This window comes from Drosophila elegans, unplaced genomic scaffold (genome assembly GCF_018152505.1).
Source record: "Drosophila elegans isolate 14027-0461.03 unplaced genomic scaffold, ASM1815250v1 contig_208, whole genome shotgun sequence".
Lineage (NCBI taxonomy): Eukaryota > Metazoa > Arthropoda > Insecta > Diptera > Drosophilidae > Drosophila > Drosophila elegans.
This window is the reverse complement of record NW_024545578.1, coordinates 19,069,688-19,094,906: the sequence shown is the minus strand read 5'-3', so window position 1 is coordinate 19,094,906 and position 25,219 is coordinate 19,069,688. Positions and strand designations below refer to the sequence as shown.

Below are 25,219 nucleotides of genomic sequence, written 5' to 3'. Positions count from 1 at the left end.
AAGCCGGAGCCGGAGCCACTGGAGTAACTGGAGCATGCAAAGCACATCCGAGTGGATGCAAAGGGTCTCCGGGGAGCGAACGGAACGGCCACTGCACTGGTGCGACAGGTTTAAAGGGGTCAGCCGGCTGAACAATGCTTAAAAGACGGATCCAACTGGGCATTCGCATTCTGGCCAGGAAGCGACGGAGGCGAGTCACTAGGAAAAGTTGCCCATTCAACCAATTAGCCAGAGATTATTTCATCGATTTTTGTTAACTCCCCAGTCACACGGAATTGACAGGGGGCATGGAGGGTTCCAACTTGCAAGCACAGGGAAAAAAATGACTATTTTTATGCTCATAGTGACAATAAAAGTCCTTGAAAATAAATTTATTTATATATTTTTATTTATATTATATTAATTGTGGCGTTATCATTCTAATTTTATATACTACAAATAATCTTTAATAAACTATAATTGAAATGTTTCTTTCTTAGTTGCATTATTATTTAAAAAATACAAATATTGCAATTTATATCCAATCCTAAATTGTAGTCAATCCGACAGTATATGAAAAAAGTTTTGTATTCTTATTAAAAATATTATTTTTAGAACTAAATCTTTTAATTTGGTAAATATCATAATTTGCACTTTAATGCCATATTTTTGGTTTTTGTTTTTCTAAACACTCTATTACATGCAAAACATATTTAAATTTATAACATTTATTACGGCTATTTTAAAATGCTCTAGCTCTTGAACAAGATTATGCCAAAAGCTGACCAGTCGAGGGGATATTCATATTTTTTTCTGTGCAAAGACAAGACAAAGCCACTTTTGCGTGAGCCCAGGACAAAGACAAAGCCAACGCAGCGGGGGATTCCGAATTCCCATCCAGCCGGGATGCCGCCCGCTGCTCCAACTGCCTTTTGTGCGGTCCAGGATACCCAGCACTGCATGTGTGATAAAAAAGGATAAGAGGGAACTTTAGCACGCCCACCCCAAAACACCCTGACACCAGGACTACAGGACTTCAGGACTCCAGGACGCCGGGACACGAGGACACCATCCGCTGCCGAAGCCAAGACAATATGCTCACGGCTCCATGGATAACTTCGTGGTTTGACAAAGCGACGACGACGGCGTTGGTGTTGGCGTCAGCATTGCATGAAAAATGGCACTTGATAAGGTGCCCGAGGGTGTGGCTGTGGAAGTGGGCGTTAGGAAGGACGAAGGACGAAGGAGTCATCCTGTCGAGCAGGAAGTGTGAAGCGGCGTGCATAACAAAATGGAGCAGCCGCCTCTAAAAGTCTGGCTGTATGTGCGTTGCTGCTGTTTTGGAAGCAACGAAGTTGCATTTTGCCCCGCGGGCTGCCATTTGTCTCTCCACGACTTCCTTTAACCCTCTTTTTCCCACTGAGTAAATAGCAAAAGGCGCGTAAGGATCTGCAGGATCCGAGGACTAACCCATTCACCCACTGCTGTGGCTTATGGCCGTAAGTAAGTGGCTCTCGGTTAGTTCGTTTGCGTTGCCACTTCCGCATCACGGACGCTGTTGTTGCGGCTGCTGCTGTTCCAGCCAGTTCTGTCTTGGCCGTATTGTCCTAATTTGGCCACGTTCCGTTTCCCAATTGGCTCAGCACTGGGTAAACAGATAGCAAAACATTTGGGGGGAGCAGCGCTGTGGTGACCCCTTAATCGCCGTAATCAACCTAATGGATAATAACCAGCGGAAGTCATAATTGTGCAACTGCAACTATCAGTCATAACTGTCAACGAGCATTACCGAAAGTCAGCGGATCGAATCGGGAGCAGAGCAAAGAGGTCCTTGCAGTCCTGCCTTATTTATTGCCATCATTCTGCAAATGGAATGTTTTTCTTTGTCTTTCAGAGGGCATTTCGGTTTTTTATGTCAATTATTAATAGTTCAGGCCGCTTTTCAATCATAAAGAGTTTTCTTCAGAGGGTTAAAACATCTTTTATGGCTTGTGAAATAATTGCATATAGTTGCATTATCTTCTGTTACTGATATTGAACTGCATTTCTTAAATGGCAAGAGTGACATGATGGAATGCTCTATGTTCTTTAAAAAGGTGAAAAAAGATAAGATCATCATATGTAACTTTTGTTTAGCTCTATTCATTATCGCTGTCATGCGAAATTCACTTGGATTGCCTAGGAACATAGATTAAATCCGATAGAAATCTTTAGGAATTTTACGACCAACTGAGATCAAGTTCAATGCACGACCTTCGGGTGACAAAGTGCCTCCGCAATTTGCAACATGATGTCACAATGGCGCTGCCTCGCAGGATGCTCATTGTGTGTGATGGCCTAATCAAGGACAGCTGGCTAAGGAAGCCATCTGCAGTTGACTGTTGCAGCCCGTGACTGCACTGCCAATCGCTGCAAATCAGCGCGGAATTACCTCATCGATGGACCAAAGGGAGGGGAGGAGTGGATGATAGGAAGACTATAGCATACTTTTCTGGTCCCTCAGTTGCGCACGTTGCAAATTAACTTAATGCCGGATTTTCTGCGGGGCAGAGGGAGCTCGAGGAGCAGGACGCTTCCTGGCAAGTTTGCTTGTCTGCTTCCGCTTGGCAAAAGTGTCCTTGAGTGTTGCTAATGCCGCTGCTTTAAGGGAAGGAAACGGAAACTGCCGACGAGACAACTCACACATACACTTAACGAACGGGCTAATGGCTGACTCCTTGCCTGCTTGCCTCCTTGGCACTTGGTAACTTTTTGCTTGTTAAGTTTTTAATAAAATAAGAGATTCCTCATTTCCCCGTCCCCATTTGCCTGGCTTCGAGTGGCTGCACTTCATCTATTCATAGATAACTTGCCGCAAGAAAACATCAACAGCAATTGAAGCACTCCCTTCTACTCACGCCAGTAAGCGGATATTATAAATTTTCAATTTCATATCCTTGCTCTTGGCTATCTGGCTTTCAGCCTTTTAGTCGGCATCTTGGGTATTTTCGCAGAGCTCTAATGAGTTTTCCCTTATGCTGAAGCGCTTAAAATGAAAATATGTTTGCTTTGTGGTCCTGCATCCTTCGCATCCTCTCCACACATACTCGTACAGTTGTGGTCAATTTTACAATACTTACAATACTTTTCTTAATGTTCTGACTAAAAATATTTTAGTGAAATGCTTAAACACTTTTAGTTGCCTTTTATATGTTCTAAAAAATTAGCCATAATGTCTGTTAATTCAAAGTGGCGATAGTTATCTTGATAAAATATAATATATTTTAAACATAGATAGCTATATATTTGACCGCAGCTGTAAAAGCTCATATACTGCATTTCGATGCGAGACTCCTGCCCAAGTACTTCGCCACTTTACTACGTCCTTTTTTTTGTGCGATCTGATGAGAGCGTATCCTTGAGTTCTTTCTTCAGGTCCTTTTGTTTTCTCCCCGAAGGATGGGGAAGGTGCTGAGGCATGCCAAAAGCTGGATAAATGCAAAAGGTACCGACCGTCTGGCAAGGAATGTGCCGGCGGTGGATTTATGTTCCTTTCATTCCGCATATGCTGATTGCTATTTTCTCTTTGTTGCCGCACTTGTGAATTATGCCATCGATTTGGGTTGCCTTTGCTGATGTATCGCACAAATGGAAACTTTTGGAAGTGCTCTTCAAAGTATAAATAAAGATTGTGTTTGCATACCAAGAAGCCAATGCAAAACTCTATTTTAAAGTAAATTTATTTGCAATTTTGTTAATACAAATTATATGATAATTAAACATGAAATAATTATAAACAAAATGGCAGACAAATATTTTAGGCATGCCTACTGATGATAGAAATAACCAAAATGGGAAAATTATATTTAAAGCCAACATAAATTCGTTGAAGTCAGTTCTCCAAAATACAAAAATGATAAAAAGGAAATCAAATACTTTTTTTTTAAGCTTTTAGTTATTTAACTCAATTTGTACAAAATATTATCATGAAATGAATTCAAACCGAATAAGAAATAAAATGACTAAACGATTCCTTTAAAATGGCAAACAATATCAGAGCATTTTTAAGCTGCAATATCAATGTGACTTTTACTGACAAACTGACAAACAAAAAGACAGTGAGGAAATAAAATATTTTCCTGAGCTCAAAGAAATTTGTTTTTCCGCTCCTGTTATTCAAGTAAGGCAAATTGGAAAATATGAAAAAAAAAAAATTATCATATTGCATTGGAGGGCTTCGCATTCCCATTTCATTTACTCTGTCCTAAGTGGGAGCTACGCAAGTTGTATTTAATTTAATTGCGCATAATTTGTATTTTTTTATTGTTGACGTGACGGGTGACTGCAGTTGATAAAATCGGAGGTGGAGTTGGGTGTGGAATATGAATTACTGGAAAAAGGGAAAATGTCAGGCGCGCAAAAATGTCAACACGACATGCAACAACATGGACCGCAACAACTGAAACTGCAGCAACAATGGGGGAAAGTATGCAACTGGTAGAAGGAACAGGCAGGTGGGCGGCAAATGGGGGTGTGGCCCTCTGCTACATGCTATAGTACATGGTTATAGTACAGTAGTTTGCAGCTGCCGTTGACACAGATTTAAGCTGGCAAAGACACACACACACACACACAGTCATATGCAAAAATGTGGCCATAAATAAGCGCTGCATACTTTTAAGCATGCATTAAATGAAATTGTGGGCGTGGCAGGTTGGCATATGGGCATGGGTGTGGCGGAGGAAGGGGGGTTCGACTATAGTTCCATTTCAAGAGGCGGCTTTTAGACGATCCGTGTGCTGCCCCAAATCGATTTTGGATAGGCTATTACCGCACATATTGCATAGGCCACACTCGAGGGCGCTTATTTGGGTGGTGACGCCCACGGAAAGGGTTAGCGAAGTGGGCCACCCAAATCGATGCGACTTAGAGGTGCTTAAGTAATTCAGTCGGCTTGGGTGATAATGGCTCAGAATTACCATACCTTCCTGTCACGACACATTTGCCAGTGCTTTCGGGAATCGTAAAGATAGTCCTAATAGGGGAGTTACAAAACTAGTTGGAAATATATATATGAATACGGATAGCTTTTTAAAGACACAAAAGACAGTATTTAGAAATATGCGATAATATTTTGTAGTCCAAAAGAGCTATTTTCACAAGAAACTGGTGATCTTAGAAAATTAACATTAACTTCTGTTGGCACCTCCAATATTCTCTTACCATTTGCAAAACAAAGTTAAGGTACGTCGCTCATATTAGGTTTTTCTAATGATTTTTTAATTTGTTAGCTGTATTCAGAATTGTTCTTACTTGTAATTTTGCAGTTTTTGTTCTCGCTTTTTTAAATCAATTAAATCAATAAAAAAGAAAAGAAATGTCGATAATTTAATTATAAAGTAATTTTTCTTTAGCGATGGAAACTATATTTACAGTGAAATATTTAAAATTTTGTAAAAAGCTGGAAAAAGTAACATACTGGATTTCTAGGAAAATAATTTTCCCAACCAAACCTCTGCAAAACTCCGAAAAATTAACATTAAAAGTAATTAAAAATTGGCCAAATTGCCTGCAGGCTAGGACAACTCTCTAGCTGAGGTCCCGACTCTTATTCCAACGTTTTGGCCAGCATTTAACGGCAATCAACAGAGCAAACACCATTTGGCAGTGCTGTCCGAAGAGTTTGGCCGGCAGTGCAGTGCCTCATTAGGACCTGCCACCTCCTGAATCCTTTCCTCAACCTGCTGCAGTGCATCTGCTGTCACTCGAGGCGTGCGAAAGTTGAATTTTAATTTAAATGTGACCAACTTTCTGACTCCGGAATGAGTTCAACAGGAGAGGAAAGGCTCGAGTTGAGGCAATGATGTTTGCACAAAAGTCCTCTGGCCGAGGAAACAAATCAGCACACACAGAAACAACTGGGAAACGGATGCAAATGATGTACTCCCACACTCGTACTCCGGCATTACTTTGCATAACACATATTTCCGCTTGCTGATTTCGATTTAAATGCAGTTGTGCTCTTTTTATTGAATTTCATTCGAAAAAATTTCCGCTATTTGAATGTAAATTCAGTGGAGCTTATTTTATAACCGAATAAATAAATATTTCTGTAGCTGCTACTGTTTCTGTTGGGGGCCCCGTGTAATCATAAATAAAAAGCAAATTGTTTTGTGGCCATAAAAACTCTGGCAGATCTCTGGCAGAGAAAAACTTGTTTATTTGCAGGACCCTCTGTGTGTGTTTTGTATTTGTTTTGTGTTTAAAAGAAAATTTCTCTCATTGCCAGTTTGTTGTTTTTCGCCTCTTTGTGGTGCGTAATGGGGCAGCTGGTGCACAGGATTAAGGATTTGTGGACGGAGCAGGTCCCAGAGCTTTATTAGAGCTAACATGCTGCGGAACGTGCCAGGGCAATCCGACAGGATATATGTAATAAGGATATGCTCCCCATTAACACAACGTCTTTTGAGGCAAATCCTCCGGCAAATAAAAATAAACACATAACACATAAACAGAGGACAAAGAAAGCCGATGAAGCTGGAAAAGACGCCATTTGCCTATGCCTGCCATAATTCATACCCAATAGCCCAAACAACACAAGGATGCACAAGAAAAAATATTTTCATTTTTTTGTCATGCATAATTGAAGTAGTGCTTCATAGCTAATTGAATTTAGTTTTAACAAATGAGATTTTATTTATGTTAAAACTACTTAAGATCTTAATTGATAAAAGTTTCATTGGGTTTTTTAAACATAAATGTTAAGATTGTATGGTTTATGATAAATTGATATAAATATAAATAATATAACCATTTTGGTTACAGTTTTATTTTTTTAATAAGCACCCTGAAGAAATTACATTTTTTGAAATTACTTGATTTTAAGATGTTTTCGAATTGGGATTTAATATATTTACAATTTAAATCATCAGTGCGTTGTATATTAAAAAAACCCCTTTTTTTTAAAAGAAAAATACTTAGTTCGACAGATAGAGAATACTAACTCTTTTACATTTTGGGGACAATATCTTTCAATTTATTCACGTTGTTTACGTTTATAACATTGAAATTATATAAACAAATATATGCTATTAACATTTCAGCTAATTGTTTTAATATTTTTGAAAAGAAAATAATAAATTTCGAAGATGAAACATATTGACAAAGTAATCTTTTTTTTCACGGTGCACCAAAAACGAGAAACACGAAGAGTTTGATAGAACAATTAAATTGAAATTGCTAGGCTCAACACACACGCAGAAAACAACAATGAGACGAACGACAAGAGACGTATCCACAACTCGTTTATGCCACAATAATAATTCGAAGACATTTGTATAAATTTGCAATTGCATTTTATTGGCCTGTCCTGTGCGTTATAATATTTGCATATGTGTGTGCGTTCGGCATACATAATGTGCGTCCTTACGGCTGGTTGCGTATACGCAACGTGGCAAATGGGCAAATCAATGCATTCAGTTCGAAAAATTGACCAAATATTGTTGCTAAGACAAAGGCATTTCGCTTGATCAAACCATTCAATTATATACAGGATACATATTTCGGACACGAATGGTGTTTACATATACATACATATATGTATGATAGCAACTGGACCCAATATTCATTTTAGCCCGATGTTCATTTCTTTTTCCCATTTGGCAGCCACAAATTATCATCAGCTGTCGAGGCTTTAAAGAAAACTGTTGACAATGCAGAGACAGCAGCGGCACCACAACAATTTCATTGACACACTTTTCCCCATTTCTTCTCCAGCGGAAAAACAAGAGAAAATGTTGACTAGCAAAATCGATGGCCTGAAAAAGCCGGGCGAAAATAAAGTAAAATAAAAACCGAAAGCAAAGTCGCAGTAAATCGCCCTCCGCATTTTGCCCATATCCCTCGAATCTGTGGCAGTTGTACGTGTCATTTGGCTGCAGTTTTATTTGCTTGGCCATAATGCAAGTTTATGTTTATGGTCCTGCTCCGGCGGGCTCCTTGCTTTTCTGCTGTCCCAGCTGCAGGAGCCCCTGATTCTGGCCATTGAAGTTAGCTGATCTTGCACTCGACTGAGCGGAAAACACACAAAACACAAAGTTTGGGGAAAAACAATAAATGGGCCAATGGCTGTGCATTTTCGACAGTGAATTTATGTTTACTCTTAAATGCTTTCTTATTTTGGAAAATAAAGGAATTAACTTGATACAAATTCATATAGCTTAAATACTAATAATTAATTTGAACTAAAAATAAATAAAATCTTAAGCTTGAAAAATAATTTAAATTTAATTTGTATTAACTCAATATAAATAAATATATATTATATAAATAATATAACCCCTATACTTTTTAGTTTAATTTCTATACGGAAGCGAACAAACCTGTAATTTTAAAGCCACATAAGCTTTATTTTGATCCTTTTGTGGAATTAATCTTTTTAGAAATATTTTATACCCAATAGCTTAAAATTAATGTAGCAATCGTTTAGTTTCTCTGATCATTTTTATTTTGGGTGTACCCATAGATTAAATTAAAAAAAATTATAATGAAATTTATCCAAAGGTTAAGGCTTAACATTTTAAAATGGGTTACAAAATTCAATAAAAATTTTTGATATATCCTTGACGAAGGTGTAAAATTTTTAGCAGCATACTGGTAGTAAAAGATCGGCTTAGTGTAGACTAGATTGAGCTAATTGCTTGCATGTATTCCAACTTTTCTTAAAATTGCAATGGAATCCTGCCTTAATTATACAAAAATAAACATTTCTCAGCATTTTATTGTTTTTAAGCTGAATTAAGACCCAAGCTAATGCCCTTTCACTTCGGAGAACTCTCTCCCGCTGACCCTAATCGTTGGCACATGACGCCGCAGCGACTTTCACGATGCTGCAAAATGTTCAAAATAGATTTTGCTTGGCATTTTGCAGGCCAGGTCGGAGGTTCAGTAAAATCGGGCTGCTGCTCCTGCCCCGAATCCTCTTGCGAAGTCAGGACCTGGACTTGGGCACGTTTCCCTTGTGCTGCCGAGCAATGAAATGTTCTAATGCCATTTGCAAGTGGAACGGAAGGGAAGACTGTGAGAGAGTGGAGGGTATTTTCACAGGCTGGATGTTGGCTTTTCAGCTTGCAGACAGACGGGCGACATTTTTTTTCGGTACGATATAAAAATGGAAAGTTGGCATAAAAAGTAAACAACAGATGCAGATGGCTTCGTGGACCGGGGGCGGAGTGGCACCGAAGGTAACTAAACGGAAAGCAAAAGCCAATGCTGCAAAAACGAAGGAAAATGCCAGTAACTGCAGCTGGAGGAACGGGGGAAGTCACTAAATCAGGTCAGGGATTTGGTTGGTGAATGCTTCGCTCTGCAGTTTTCCTCTTTTGGTGTTGCTTTGTTTCGTTTTCTTTGGCTTTTGGCTTTCGCCCGTTTTTGTTTTTTTTTTTTGGGCTGCGCTGCGAAAAGTGAAATTGAAATTACGTATACGCCGCGGTGGTTCCGATGCAAGCATTAATTTAATTACAGCCAGCAGACGACAAACAACAAATTGAACTGAAAAGCCGGCCAAATGAGTGCGCCACATATTCAAGTCTCTTTATGCTTTGTGTGTCACTGGAGCAGTCAGTTGGCAGTTGGCAGCTGGCTAAAAAGGGGGGTTGGCTTGGGTTGTCCCGAATGGTTGGGGTATTTGCCCGACAACCGCAAGCTGCATTTTTAATTGCGCACACGTGCGAAGCAGCAGCCCCAGGAAAACTGAAGCAGCAAAGGCGGGGCTGAGGGGAGCAGCTGGGAAAGCCACCCGGAGGATGCGGCAGCTCTACTTGAACTCATTCGGCGTGGAAATTATGGCACGCTCAAGTTGATTTTGACAGGCAGCAGGCGCAAGTATTCCCCAGCACACAACTGAAACTCAAACTCAAACTCACACACACACAGACACACACACTGCCATACGCATCCTTGAATCCTGGAAAAGTTTTGCGAAAATGTTCGGCACGTTCGGCGGCCCCTGCCTAGATCGCCTAGATGCACAGCAAAAATGTTGAGTATTTTTGGATGGTTTTTAATAAAAAAAATTTTTTTTTTTTTCGTTCTTGAGACAGTTCAAGCTTGAAGTTTTTTGGACAAATAAATGTTAAATGTTAATGTTAATGTTTGTATCTAAAATAGTTATGACATTTTGTGATCTTCTAAAAAAATTGTAGTTCCTAACATATTTTTTTCGCTATGAATTAAAACATGTTATTTATTAACCAATTATTATTCTTCCAATGTTGACCATATTATAAGTTTTAATAGCAACAATATATATGTTTTCCTATTGGGTTTTTTTTTTTTTCAAATTTGTACATATAAAAATGTATTTTTTAACGTGTGGCAATAAGTGTCTAACTTGAAAATGGCAGAGCTGGCTGCTACCCCTGGGCAGGGTTTTAATTGATATGCAATAAACATTGGCTACCGAACGGGAGACAGGCAGTCGAATCGTGGAGGAGCTGGATGTTTGACTGACAGGCAAAAGCTGCACAACTCCGACAAGTAAATCCGGGCAGGACTCTAATTTTGCCCGCACTTGCCACTTTCTCAGCTTCTGTTTTGTTTCCTTTCCGACGCTCCCGCTTCCGCTCTTCCTCCGTTTTTCCCTCCGCTTTTCCTTTTCCCCTCGCCTGTCAAGCATTCAAGTTTAATGCGCTTAGTTGCTCTGACTTCATCTGCGTCTCTGTGTCTATTTCTGTTTCTGTTTCTGGCCAGGCTCTGTACTGCCTTACATTGTTTCCTTGGATGCTCCTCCTGTTGGGCATTGTGTAACGTTTAAGAAAATTGAATTACAATGTATTTTGGTAAATTTAGCAAAAATTGTTGCCTCCTAATTGAGTCTGAGTGGTCGACGCTCAGGACGCTTAAGATGTACGCAATGTTAATTGTCTAACAAGCACATTAGACCATAATTAAATGGCTAGCTTGAGCTGCTCAAACTGCTGATAAAACAGGAAATTGACAACTGTGAAATACTCAGTAACAATGGCTCAGTAATCAGCTTCTTCTTAAATTCTAAAACTCCTCTCTTAGATTCTATTGAAAATAAGTTGTTTGATTAAATTTACATGGACGAAGCCTTAGGCAAACAAAGACTTTCAATTAAGCTCTTTCGACTTCTCATTTATTATGCATTGACACAGACAGTGCACTCTTAAGTGGAAAGAGAACGAACTGAATTATCGAAGAATCTTAAGTAACAAAACTAAAAATAGACATCCAAATGAAAGTAACTGAAGGCATATAAAGTGCTAGAGTTTTTTTTATGAGAATAATAATTTGTTATACATGTAATAACTAAACTTCTTAATATAAGTTATAATGGGATTATTTACTTACTCATTCTATCAGACGCAACAATGCTGGCTGTTGAATTGGTTGCCTTAATGTATTAGCTTTGGTTGAATTTTATCACGTATACGCCTAGTTGCGCATTGTTGGCTAGCACCAAAATGGAATGGATGAACTTAATACTAATATAATTCACAGTTTAATTTGAAGTTTGCGTTTCGTTTCGCGTTTCGAATGCTGAATTACACACAAACCAGACAAATGGATAAAATGGGAATTTGTTATAACAGACAGGACACGCACACAGTGAGACAAACGCCAGCTGCTGCTGTTTTAGATGTAGTTGTTTTTTTTAGATTTTCCCACGTTAGTCCTAGAAATTTGTCGCTGCTCTTGATTGCCATTTAAATGTGCATATTTAATTTGTTTATTTATCGGATGGAGCAAGACCCCTAAAAGACAAAAGCACACAGCTGAAATGCAATTTGGGTTTTAATTTTAATTTATTTATGGCCATTTATTTAAATTCTACCAAAAATGTTTGCCGGAGACCATTTTTATTTGAACAGCATTTTGCCTTTTGTTGTGATAATTTATGTAAATTATTTTCGAATTTTCCATGCTTGCTCAATGGGGCAATTCGGTATTTCCCTCTGGCTGCCATTTCAATAATTCATTATTGATTGGCAGAAGTTGTGTCGAATGGATAAACTTTGACTGAACTCGGATGAATCGACTCAAATTGAATTCAATTTCAATGATAATTCGTGTTGCTTAACTGTTACATCGACTTATTTAAGCATTGAAATTGAAAAAAAAATTGTACAGGAATAAATAAATATTATCAATTGGGTTAAATCGGAAACGTCTAAGATTTAAGCTCCACAGCCTTCTTTTTTAATCACTTAAACTTGAAGATAGGTAGAACTAAACACAGTTCCTATTTCCTTGAACACGAGTATATATAATCCGCATAATAATTCTTGTAATGTTTTAATCTGCTTTGCGGTAAAGGATTTTTCCGTCCTCTTCCTCTTTGTGATTACTTATGGAATTCTGGTTACTTATGGAATTTTAATAAACGCCTGCTTGTGTAATTTTTGTTTCGCTGCCAGCAATGAGATTAAAACAAAACGGTTGATTTAAATTTTATGACGACAGTTTATTTACAAACCGCTGCGCCAATATCATTATTCCACTAGTTATTAACTTCTCTTGATAGTGATTACGAAAATGCCAATTTAATTATCAGCAAGGTACGAGGTTCTAGACCTTAAATTATCCTTTTCTCCCTGTCAAGCTTTCAAAAACTTTTTTAAGAGGGAAAAATCTGTTTAAGTTTTTTCGTTACAATTAATTTTTCTGTATTACTATAACATTTTGTTTAATAAACTTTGACCAGAAAAAACATTTTAATGATAGTGTTTTTTTTTTAACTTTTTAGCTTTTAGTTTTAACTAAAATCAACAATTTGAAAATAATGCAAAAGGAATTTTTGTGACGATTTTTATTCAAGAAAAATAATGATCTTTATTTTTACAATTTTATAAAATTTGGTTAATTTTTAAAACTTTTATTCTGTCAAATATACCCTCTCTTTTTGACTTTCCAGTATGAAAAGTTTAAATGTCATTGTAATTAAAATAAAAATGTCAGCTTCAATAACTCCCGATTTGTTAAATGAAAATGGCAGTCGGAATAATTATATTATGGCCGGGTTGCGGAATTTCCATTCTTGTTGGCCACGTTTCACTGAACTTAAGCCCAATTTGTGTTGTTTTTTTTTAATTTAAAATAATTAAAATTCCGCATATAAGCCTAGGCGCAAATCCTTTTCGAGATGGCAACCTTTTTCAACCGCAAATATTATAATGTGCCCCTGACCCCCAGTCGATTTTCAAACGTCCTTCTGCCTTCCAAAAATTTAGGGGCACTTGAGCGTTGCTAAGCAAGATTTATGAGGCGCTGGAGGGGGCGTGGCATTGGCATAGCCATAGCCTGTGCACTGGTTATTTATTTTTTTTGGTATTTGCCAAGGTCTTTCGCTTTGTTTGCCATCTTTTGTGGCCTCCGAGAAGTTTTCAACTGGCCTTGCTCTTTTCGGGCAGCCCCAGCCCCCCTGACCATTTGTTCTCATCTACTGGCTGTGGCATTTAAATAATTTAAAACATTTGAACGTTTTGGGGCAATTTGGTTAATGGCCTGTGCCTGCCAAAGGGTTCGAGCTTTGGAGTCCCCAAACGAGCTCGTAAATAACGCCAAGCCAACGATAACGATTGGGCTGTCTCAGCTGCCTAATGTGCCAATTCAGATAAGTCCGGGATTTGGGAAAACAACAGAAAAACTTAGCTTAAAGAGTCCAGTAGCTTTAAGAACTTGTGACGCAGGTCCGTGCAATGCTCTCTTATGTGGCGCACTAGTTCAAGGACTCGTCCAACTCGCTCCAACCCAATTACGCAAAAACTACACAAGCTTACTTTGAAACACATGCCGGTACACAGGGAAAACTTATGATTTGATAGCTTAAAGTTAAATAATAATAATAATAAATAAGAAAATACTATCAATTCTTTTAAGAATTTATTTACTTTGTGAAGCTGAAAAATATATTTGTATTGAGTAAAACTTTATTTAACTTTCATTTTTAAAATATGGGAATTAATAGTGCTAACTTTATAAATTAGTTTTATAGGCATTTAACTTCTTATTAAAAAAATTAATTTTTATTTGGAACAAAAATGATTTTACGGTGATTTTGAAAACTTTTCGTACATTTAATAAAACAGTACGGGTACCTCAATGGCTTTTCCCCCGTGTACGGGCTTATAATAAATGGCATCCAACCTGCCCTGGCAACCTTTAACCCTAAAAATGCGACCCGACCTAGAAATGTGTGTTTGCTCGCTTTCGCTCACCATAGGGGTATCATTTTTTGCACAAAGCTAGCGTGCCATGAATTTTTGTTTATGCTTGCGGGCAGAAGATAAACACTGGCACACTCTCACACACACTCATATACTGTCACATACAGTCACATACAGTCACACACGGGTCGCGTAAAATGTGCCAATGCCAAAGGATAACGTGCGGTGCACATATCCTGACTGACGACTGTCGACTGGCAACGACATAACCACAAGCAGATAGCGCAGCTTATGCAAACGTTCAAGGACATTACTGCACCGATGTGTTGGTGCGAGGCTTTCCAAGGGGCGCCTGCAGGTTATGCAACACTTTTGTGTTTGCCTGCTTCGCCTTTGTGTGTGTTTTTTAGTGTGTGTGTGTGCGTGTGTTTGAGAGTGCCTTTCAGTTGGCCCAAACTCTGCCTTTAATTGCTGGCAATTTGTCAGGCTAATTTGCTAAATTTGACACCTCAGCGAGCGCACACACTTGCAAATTAATGACGTCAAAAATAAAACTCTCTCTCTCTCTCTCTCTTTCTCATTCTCTCTTCGGTCAGCTCGTTATTCGTATTTGTGTTTGCGTGCGAACAGCAGCTGTGTATGTGTGTCTGTGTGTGTGTGTGCGTGCTGTTTTCACTTTCACTTTCATTGATTTTCAAGCATCGCAACAAATGCTGGTCACCATATAGAAACACCACTCACTGGATTTTCCACTGATTACTGGCAAATTTATCACCTTTTTTTCACCGTGCGATTTATTGGCTAACTTTTCGCGGGAAATATTTTTCCGATTTTTTTTTTTATTAACTTTTACTGAACACTTTCTCTGGTTTTGCTCGGTCGCGTGGCTTCGTTGCGTGGCATCATGGTCCGCTGAAAAGGCAGCCCGCAATTGTCAACGTCGTACTGCGCTCGCTGCCAAAACTGAACTGAGCTTCTGCCAAAAGCGTTGCCATGGCCAAAGTAGTAGCAGCAGCAGCAGCAGCAGCAGCAGCAGCATTCCGCTGCTAAAAACTGGCTGTTAAATACTGGTAACAGTTTAGCAGTTGGCGGCGCATGCGCTGTTCCCATTTCAGTTTTCCCTTTTCCGCTTTCCACCCTCCTCCTCCCCCCTTTTACGTCACAGTTCGCATCACACTGTTGCGTCCTGTTTTTCACTCTCTTGGCAGCTTTGTTTACATTCTTTGGCTGCTTGCCTGCTGGGGTATTTTCCTATTTTCGTGCAGGCACCTATAAATAAAGTTACGCATACGCCACGTGGGCCCGAGCGAGGTGAGAAGCCATCAATCGCGAGATTGATTGGGGCTATCTATTTTTAGTGCTAACAGGAATTTTATCCGAAGCATCCATTATTAGCAGGACATTAGTTCAGGCCAATTTGTTTGGTGCGAACTCAATTGAAAATAAGTTTTGCTTATGCTTATATAAATTTAAATTTATTTTCTTCAACAATTTAATCAACTAGTTAATCAATTTAGCCTATTAAGATACATATAGATTATAAACTATACATAAATAGAACATTATCAAAAGTTATTTTTCGGAATTAGTTATATAACCTATAGGCAGCTTGGTTAGAACTTTGGGTATCCAATATTTCTGAGTATCTACACCAGAAGTTTCTTCAGAACCTCAACTTATTAGTCTTCCACGTGTCGGGCAAATTACTTTGTCCAACTCAATTTAAAGGCCACAAATGCCCCAAAGAATAACTCGAGCACGTTTTCTTTTGTCACTATGTGTGTTTTTGGGTTAGCAATTTTCACGCTGATTGGTTTCCAGTCATTTTTCGTTGTTGCCTTCGCCTTTCATTTATTTTGTTCTTTGGCCAAACACAAAAAGTCAACGAGCCAAAGCCAAATGTCAACCACCCCCTCCGCACTTTCGCCCGCATCCGCTCAAGGACCTTCGGAATTTAATAATGAAATAGCCCCGTCCTTGGCCTGCGAACAATTTTCAATTTTCCACTTTCAGCTTTTGGCGTTTGGCCTTCGGGCGAAAATGCGTTTGATAAATTTCCCAACGAAATCGAACTTTATTTATTTATAGCAGGTTTGGACAGGAACTAGCTACGGAGCTGTAGTTACTGTACTGTATCAACTAATCAGTTGCAATAACTAATTAAAAGTTTTCCTGTGCGTATAATTTCATTTCATTGCTAACTTTATTCTGTCGCAATCGATTACACTCGCACCCATTCCTTTCAACCATCAAGTTGGATGTGGGCCATAAATAACAACAAGTTAGGCACTTTCCCTATTTGGGGCGTGGCATGTTGTGTGGGCGTTGTGGCCTAAGTCACTTGGGGCGAAAGTCGAGGAAATGTCTGAGACAAAGTCGAAAGCTAGGGAAGGATGCGAAGGATATTGAGCCGGGGGCTCGGCTGCGATTTTTATCAATGAACGATGGGCGATGAGACAAAGTTATTATGCGAAATCAGTGGGCTGCCTTTCCTTGTTTGTCCTTGCGTGGGAAGATTGTTGCTGCTCTCGATGTGATGTGTGTCATTTCGCCGAGGATATCAGCTGGGGCCCTTAAAAGTGTCCAGTGAGGAAGATTGAATAACCTTAGAGGACGGAAATTAGGACTTTTAGTGAAACCAGAGATTTATAATTTATATAATTGAATTAAGTTATAAAAACTTTTCAAAGCTTTCGGGGAAATTTGTTTATTTTTTAATAGGAAGACTTACTATAAATTAAGTTATCTTTTAAAAATTATTGTCTATTTAATCTATTTTAGATTTTATTTATTAACCCAAAGTAAAATTTAACAATAATATTACTATTTATTTATTATGTAAATGTCCAAGAGCTTCAAGCTACATTTTAAAGATTAAAGATTTTCTATGCCACATTTTTAGTAATCGCTTTCGTATTCGTATTGGAAAATTAAAAAATTTGTGTACATATTCTGAGCGTTGTCAAAGTAAAATATATATATATATTGTAAGTAAAATATATTTGTTTGGAAATATATTTAGCGTCGAAGTAGGTATGAAATTGTTTCTATTCCGGTTTAAGAACAATTTGGCCGTATGGAGAGGGAATATAGGCAATAAAAGGTTGGGCAACCGTTCTCCAGAGCCCTGCCACCGTTAGGCCGAAATCAATTTTAGGATTTTCAAGGGTATGGCAAATTTAGACTGCAAACGAGTCTTTTGTGGCTTGTAAATTCTCCTCCTCCCAGAGTTTTCACATCCCATCTGGCCTGTCTGCCTGCCACTCAGCTGGCGGCCATATCGTCCTCGATTGAGGGCCAATCGAGTGGAGATACTGACAGCGTTCGAACTTTTATGACATCGGCGTCGAGTACCCGGCTAATCATAACCGATAGCGGCCACGGGGCGGATTTTCGAGCATTCAACTATCTATCCGGCAGTTAGCAAGTTTTTTTTTTGGCGGGTGTTGAGCGTTTGCTGCTCATTAGGGCGAAACTGTTGCAAGACTTTTAGCCATGGCCAACTTGCTTTTGGCGGGGATGAGTTAGTGAGTGAGTGTGTGTGTGTGTGTGTGTGTCTGCTTAGCGCACTTACACTTAATTGAATCCTGCGGGAGTGATGGAAGGTTGGGTGGGTGGTTGGTTGGGTGTTGGTTGGGTGTTGGTTGGGTGTTGGTGTGCCCCTGAGGCGTGCGGCATGCCAAAGCGTTTAGCAACCAAATACGCTTTGCTCCCGATTTGCCGCCCGTCTCTCGCTCTCGTAGCTCTTTGTTGTTGCTAGAGCTCACATCCTGCCGCCGGCGCATCCACATGCACATCCTCATAGTCATACTCATACCCAGCCGTATCCTCATCTATACCCTGTGAACCAGGGAAGAAGAAGCCACGGAGCGAGCGAGCGGCTCTAATTCAATTAGCAAGTTCAGCGCCAAAGCAGCAAATGGCTCGTTAAACACGCTTTGTTTTTGTTATCCCGCATCCCCAGTTAAACCTTATTTTAATGTACTTAAAAAATAGTTTTCGTCTTATATAAAAATTTACCATTAATTTAAAATTAGATAATTCACATTTTAAAATTTAATCATTACTAATACAAGTTTTGATTTATTACAGAGTTCTTGATTTGATGAATTTTACTATAATGTATATATCGACAATTTTTGTTGGTTTTTGTTGTTTCCTTAAGTTTTTTAGTCTTAATTTTTAAGTATTGTTTTTTACTTTTTTATTTATTCAAATATTTTTTTAAAGACAGTTTTATTACATTTGTTTTTAATTATGAAATAAACTACAAAACATTAACAGTATTAATGCAGAATGAAACAACCTAAGGGTAAATATTTATACAAAAGAAACCCTAGCACATGTTCTAAAACTAACATTTTTGAGTCAAATTTTCATTCATTCCCTTATTTTTGATGTTTTTATTACTTGCAATTTTTAGTATTTATTTATTTCATTAAGCTTTAAAAAAAGTTGTGTGTAGTTTTCTTTGAGTGTATTCTCTATACATTCAGCATTTGGCTGCGCGTCTCATGGCGTTGGGTTTTGTCCTCCTGCTTAATGCCACTTCACTTGTGTTTGCTCGTTTTTTAAACATGTTTTATTACACTTTTTTCGCTAGCTGGCGCCGTTTTCATGGCACCGGAAGTTGCCACACACACAGAGTTTTAAAGTGTGTGGCAAAATGAGCAATGAACAAATGAGCAAAATGTTATAAATTGCCAAAAGTCCGCTTTAGCGTTGCCTCCCTTCGTTTCCTCAGTTGTTCTTTGTTCTCAGCGGTTTTTTGTTCCCCTGTTTGCTTTGGAGATAATGCAAGGGAAAATCTTGTTCACTCTGGTCACTGACCAAATGTGTGGACTCAACTCCCGTCCCCCGGGATAATTATGAGCTATGTGTGGAATGCTGTAGCCAAAGCCTTACCTACGTTTAATTTATGCACAAATAACCCGAGCAAATTATTCGCTTTGTTCTGCAAATGTTCCTCGAGTGAATTGTGTTTGGTCAGGAAAGCGGTTTGGAAATGTGGGAAAACTTTCGCCAGCGTTTCATCTTCCAGTCCAATATCTATGGAGATTAACAAGCGTGTGGTGTGGCTTCCGTTTTCCGCACTTTTGTCCTTCGTTTCTGACCATAATCGCCTTTTCTTCCCAGTTGCCGCCATATGCCCATCGTTAGCTGGATTTCCCGGCTGTCTGGGTCGCAGGACCAGCAAACTGGATGCCGATTCCCCAATCCGTTTGCCCTTTGCTGGTACTTTTCCCCGAATTTTCCCATTTTGCTTTTCACACATTTAGTTGGGGATTCAGTTTTTGCCTCTTCCAATTTTGTTCCACCACTTTTTTTTTCCCCCAGTAGCTGCTGCAACAAAAGTCCATTATCCTTTTTCGGCGTTATCGGTAATCAATTTCAGTGGACCATCGTAGTAAAAAAAAGTTTTCGCCCTGTAGCAGCGAACCAACAAAAGCGGTAGTTGCAAAAGTACCAACAACAATAACAATTGTTAGTTTTGAAATATGCACGACCCTCACCCACACATCCACCCAGCCACCCACTCACACGCATGGGGCCTAACAAAAGCTTTTGAAGTGCTGTTTGCTGTTGCAGCCGTATTTCCATCACCCGTGCCCACACACAAAAAAAAAAAAAGAAAATGTAGTTTTTCCGTATGTTAAAAAACTATTTTTGCGCCTGTTGGAACACTTAATCATAATGGATTACAGCACGTTTTTTAATGAAAATAAGCAAAAAATAAAGAGTTTATATCTTATTGAACTTTAAACGAAATGTAAAGTTTTTAGCTAAGGAAATATTTAAAATATCAGGAACATATTATTTATTTTAATGACCCAATTTTCTTTGGAGCAAACAAGTCTGAAGTGAAGCTCAATAAAAAATAACTTAGTTTATTAAGCCTAACTGAAATCAGAGTCCTAGAATTCTATGATTGATATTAATTTTATTTAAGTATCCAAAATTTAATTAAATAAATTTCAAATCATTATTTAGACAAAATTGTCACCGAATATACCAAATAATTTTTGATACTTTAGTGTAAATAACATTATTTCCCTTGAATCATATTTTTTCTTTGTGTATGCAGCCAGTTTGGTGAGCGCATTTTGCACTGCAATTTCAGTCGCCCCCGACGAATAATTCAATTGCAATGTGGAACAATTTTCGTTGTTGTTGCCTGTTGGCCGCGTTGTTGCTGTTGGCCAGTCACTTACATAGTTGTCGAGTTGTTGAAAGTTTGATTTTTTTTTTTTACCAGCGTTTTGCCATTGCCGTTGATTTTGCACTCGCAATTGGCTACAAATTGGCTTGTCGAATTAGGAGAGAACTCTGCAAGGGGGGAGTCTAAATCAGGACTCAGCCTTGCGCTAGATTTCAGCAGCAAGTGGTTCCTAATTGAATGCGAACTGCTGCAGGCGCAGTTCGGGGGAGCTCGCTTTCCCAGATATAATTACGCTTTCCATGTACACTGGTATCTCGTCCTGCTCGTAGGATGAATTATGCAGATGCCTCTGCAGCTGCTCCTGCTTTTGTCTGGCTGTTCATTTCACTGCAGTCTTTTATGGCTGGCAAGGAGGATTGAAAGGCGGTGTCGGCGGGGAAAGTGAAACTGTAGCTCTCGCCCCAGTGAAAAGCGCTTTTCAATTTGGCGGCTTGCCTCAACACAACTCAAACCATCTCAATTGGGCTCTCGTTTCGGCTTTCACTTTTCAATTAATTCTTGCGGCAGCCGCGCTGTGGTATTTTATGTAAGCGCTCCCTGGTTGCTATTCCGAATGCCCTGAGGTTGGCCAAATGGGTCGGTTAGTTCGACCAGACAGCATGGAAATTGTAGGTTCTCCTCGGAAATTATTTAAGGCATATTCTTGACTTTGATAACATTTCTGACTTTAACGTTGCTTCTAAATTACCGTTCTGATATGCATAATTGATTTAATTATTACCATTTGTCTTTCAGGATGATGTCTTGAAGAGTGTAGCTCAAAATATTTAATAAATATTCACAATCCTTTCTTATATTTTAACCTATTCCAGATTGTCGAGAGACAAAAACAACTGTATGGCTTGTTCTACTATTTTTTTTGGCTGTGTTTTTTTACGTGGGTCAGTGCGGAATTTGGCTGGCGCTCAGAAAAGTGCCAGGTCACGTGACTATTTGGGACAATTGCAGGAGGTAGAGTCCCGGGAAAAGCTGGCCAGGCCCAGAACAACAATGTGGGGCGAGTGTGTCGATTAGCCAAATTGAAAATGACAAGCTAGAAGCGTCTGAATCTGGGCCAGGGAGCAGCTTATTATGCTGAAGATGATGCAGTGAAGGGACGGGAGAAAACCAACTAGAAAGTGGGTCAAATGCTTAGCGAATGGCTGCCAATAAGGGCAAAAGTATATATATTGGTAAATCTCAACTTTCAGCGGTCCACTCGGCGTATGAGTAATTTTCTCTAAGCGGTTTACAGCGCACGGTCCGCACTCCGCAGTATTTTCAGTCCGACCAACCCGGGTTCAATGCAAAATCCGATATACGATTTATTTTGGTTAACTGCACATCCAATAAACTACGGAAAATCGGAACAAGGGGACCGCTGCAAGGGGAGGGGCTCGGAGGGGCTTAATCGGGGGCAACACGAGGAGACGATGTGTAAATATTGACTTTTGAAAATCGAAATCGTCAAAATGTTCATAAAAGTCCAATGGAAACCGTTCAGCGCAGCAAATATTTGGCTCTGCGCACAGACATGACTCCACATCCTGCCCACTTACTCGCATCAGGATTTTTTGGCTCTGTCCTGCGGATGTGCATGACCATAGCAACTCTGACCAGCAACCAGCAACAGTGATTCCGCCTGCATTCACTCCCTTTTCCTTTCTGACTTTAGCTTGCTGAAAATCAGAGCGTATAAATAATGAAAAGCGATTTAATTTTTAACAGCTGCTGTTTGTGTGTTGTGGAATAGAGTGGCGATGGCATCGCGTGTTTGGCTCGGCTTCTTTTCTCCTCGCATGCTGACCATCTCCACCCAATTCAATCACTCCATCCCATTTCAAACTCGAGTACAAACTATTCTGGAACGACTTAAATGCTCAAATTTCACACTTCATTTGGGCACGACTTGCATCCAGGGCTGGGCTTTAAAGGGATTTGTATGGCGTTTCCTTGATCAAATTTCCGGACATCAATTATTAACATTCACAGGTGGTTGCGGTTTGTGGCCAGCAGGTCAAAAGTATGGCGTTTCATTCACTATTTTGTGTTTCAGAATTTTAATTTTATAATATCTTGAAACACGCTGAGCCTGAAACTGTAGCGAAACCTATTTAATAATCCATTTTTTCTTTTTATATTTTCCACTGACGGATTTTAATTATTAATTATTCAAAATCATGCGGCGTGAAATTAACCAGTTGTCCTTTCTACTTTGACGTAAGTATTTTCTGTTTCCCTCTCCACATTCCTTCTTCTTGTTTCACGGTGTGCTTTAAGCTGACACTTAATGAATGCTGCGGTTTAAGCCGCAACATTGACTATTTTAGCAAACATTATAATATAAATAATGCAATTTTTGCGATTAAATATAACGTTTAATACACTTTTTTTAATATATGCTTTGAAAGATTTAATTTTCGGTAGTTTAAATAAAGTTTAAATTGAACGAAGAGATATTGTATTTTTTTCGAAAAACAAATATTTTCTGTATTAAAGCCGGGTTTTAATTTAAAATGGCTTAACACCGGCAAAAATTGTTCTGTGCAGTATAAAAAGCTGCTACATCTTTCAGTTCATGTTACCTTACCCTTAACTCTTTAACTTTTATGACCTTTGGGGCCCAGTTACATTTCCCCCAACCACGTTTGTCTCCTAACATATTCCCTGCAGTTGTAAGCTGGCTTTTAGGGGCTTAATGTCTGAGCCATAAACGAAAGTTCTGCCATTATGCAATTTTCGTTTTATAATTTAATAGCATAGTTGATTGAATCAGAGGATGCACCTGGACTGCTTACAAATATGACAGAATGCTTTGTCTCTGGGCCGCCTTAATTGGTAATAAAACTTGGTCGTTAATGTAAGTGATTCATTTTCAAGTTTAAGGCGAGGAACAACTTAGTTGCCAGTTCTCTTAGCTCCTCGATGGAATATAGCTTACAGCAAAGTTGACATTCATTATGGCGGGGCGAAAGAAGATGGAGACAAGAGCGGAAGCTGCTTGGTTCGCCATTTTCTTCCATTTCCGCCATCATCGCTGGGACAATGGCAACAGGCGAGGCGCTGCGCTGAATTAGCACTGGGGAGTGTCCTGTTTTGTCCTGTCCAGTCCTGGAACTCTGGAGCTCCTCTGGCCCTCCACCCCTGGTTGCCCCCTGGCTCATCAAAAACTGTTTGAAATGAGTTTTTATTAGTTTTTGTTGCTGCCATTTTTTGCTGTCACTTGTTGTTTCCTATCTTTTTCTCCACCCTACATTTTTGTGTGAGTGTGTGTTGGTTTTTTTTTGTGTGCGTGTTAATTAAATTTCAAATGCACAAAAGAACTAACGACACGTTGAGAGGAGAAATTGCGAAAGGAAAGGGAATGGATGGCGGTCGAACAATACCAAACCCATTCTCGCTTTAATTGCATCCATGTGTGTAAATGAAAATGTTTGCTGAGCAGTGCTCTTCCTCATATTTTCCTACCTCCTCCCACCCTGTGTTTTGGCATTTTTGCATTTAAGCAACAGAAATGGCAACAACAAGGAGAAGTGCAAGTTCAGCGGCAAAGATTTAGTCGGACCAACGCCAAGTTTCTGGCCATAAACTTTATTCCGGGGCTTCCGAGTAAAATGTTTTCCTCTTTGCAGCCTCTATTTTTAATCACTTTTTTTTTTGGTTTTTGTACTTGTTTGGCAGCATTTGTTTTGTTATGGTTTTAATTAAGTTTTAACTGGCGCTGGACCAGAAATGCACCACACCAGATCTGAGCTCCAAGCTGCAGAAGTTGGTATAATTCACACACAACACACAGAGAAATATCTGTATTTTCTAAAGCTGATGAACAATTGGTTAATTAAATTATTTAAGGAGATAAAAGTGCAATCATGCCAAGTGTCTAAGTTAATCAAAAAATAAATTCTTTATTTCATAAACAACTTGTATAAACATAAAAACAGTAAGAAACTTGGTTCTCTTAAAAACTATAGATATAAAACGGTAAATATAACATTTAAAAGTCTTATAAAGAAGATGAAAACAGTGTTTGTATTATTTTCAGCTTAATAAATTTTGCATATTTGTTTTCTCCGGCTTGTTACTGTGCATAAGCCAGGAAAACACACAATGGAAACCGAAACCTTGCCCATGAGGCTGCTTTCAGCTTTCGGTTTCGCTTGGCCTGGCCGAATCTTTTGCCAGTTTTGAGGATGGCAACGGGCTTTTCCGAGGCTGCTGCTGCTGCTGACAGGCGCCGGGGAAATTGATTAATGTGACTTGTAAATGGCGCCAGATGGGAAATGGAATGGGAGTGCTAGAGGGGAGAGGAACCGATGTAAGCGGCCTAGAAATGTTTCATGAAAACTGCAGCAATTTGTGGCAGAAATTGTTGCGCCAAAAGTGTCACATGCAATTGTGCCCAAAGTCAGACGCATGTTCAGAACACTCTCAAATGGTAACATCTATTAGCAAGGTCCTGCAGCCTTGGGCTGCGTTTAGTTAATAGCCTACACCATAATTAACAGCCGCCAAGCAAACAATTTCAATGTTTACTTTCGAATGAAAAATGATTTTTGGCCTTTGTGGCCTGTTTCACGTGGCAAGGCATCATAAATTTCCGACCCGCTCTCTCTGTTCAAAAATTTCATTATGCGAAAGTGAGTTCCGTTAATGTGTTTTCCCAGAAGGCGGCGAAGAAAATGTTGTAAACTCAAGAGGAACCCAGTAGAGGCAGACATGCCAAATTATGCACAAGACAAACAGTAAACATTAACGACACGAGAAAGTCTGGAGGATCGCAAAAGTAAGAAATCATAATGAAATACGTGACAGATAATAACTAACATTTTCTAACTAATATTTAATTATAACTTTTAATATTTACATTAAATAT

General features: G+C 39.1%; 1 protein-coding gene across 4 annotated transcripts in view; it reads right to left on the bottom strand.

The window, feature by feature from the left end:
- LOC108142581 overlaps nt 1–15,097 on the bottom strand; it is a 45,599-nt gene extending 30,502 nt beyond the window's left edge. For 2 of the 4 annotated variants that reach the window (XM_017266535.2, XM_017266537.2), the window contains exons 1-2: nt 14,889–15,097; nt 11,332–11,520 (exon numbers count right to left, since the gene is read on the bottom strand). In XM_017266535.2, coding sequence (XP_017122024.1) covers nt 11,332–11,335 — 4 coding nt within the window. In that variant the 5' untranslated portion in view covers nt 11,336–11,520; nt 14,889–15,097. The remainder of the gene's footprint in view (nt 1–11,331; nt 11,521–14,888) is intronic. The other 2 variants (XM_017266536.2, XM_041708112.1) reach the window with 2 other exon arrangements.
- Between the last annotated feature and the right edge of the window lie 10,122 nt (nt 15,098–25,219).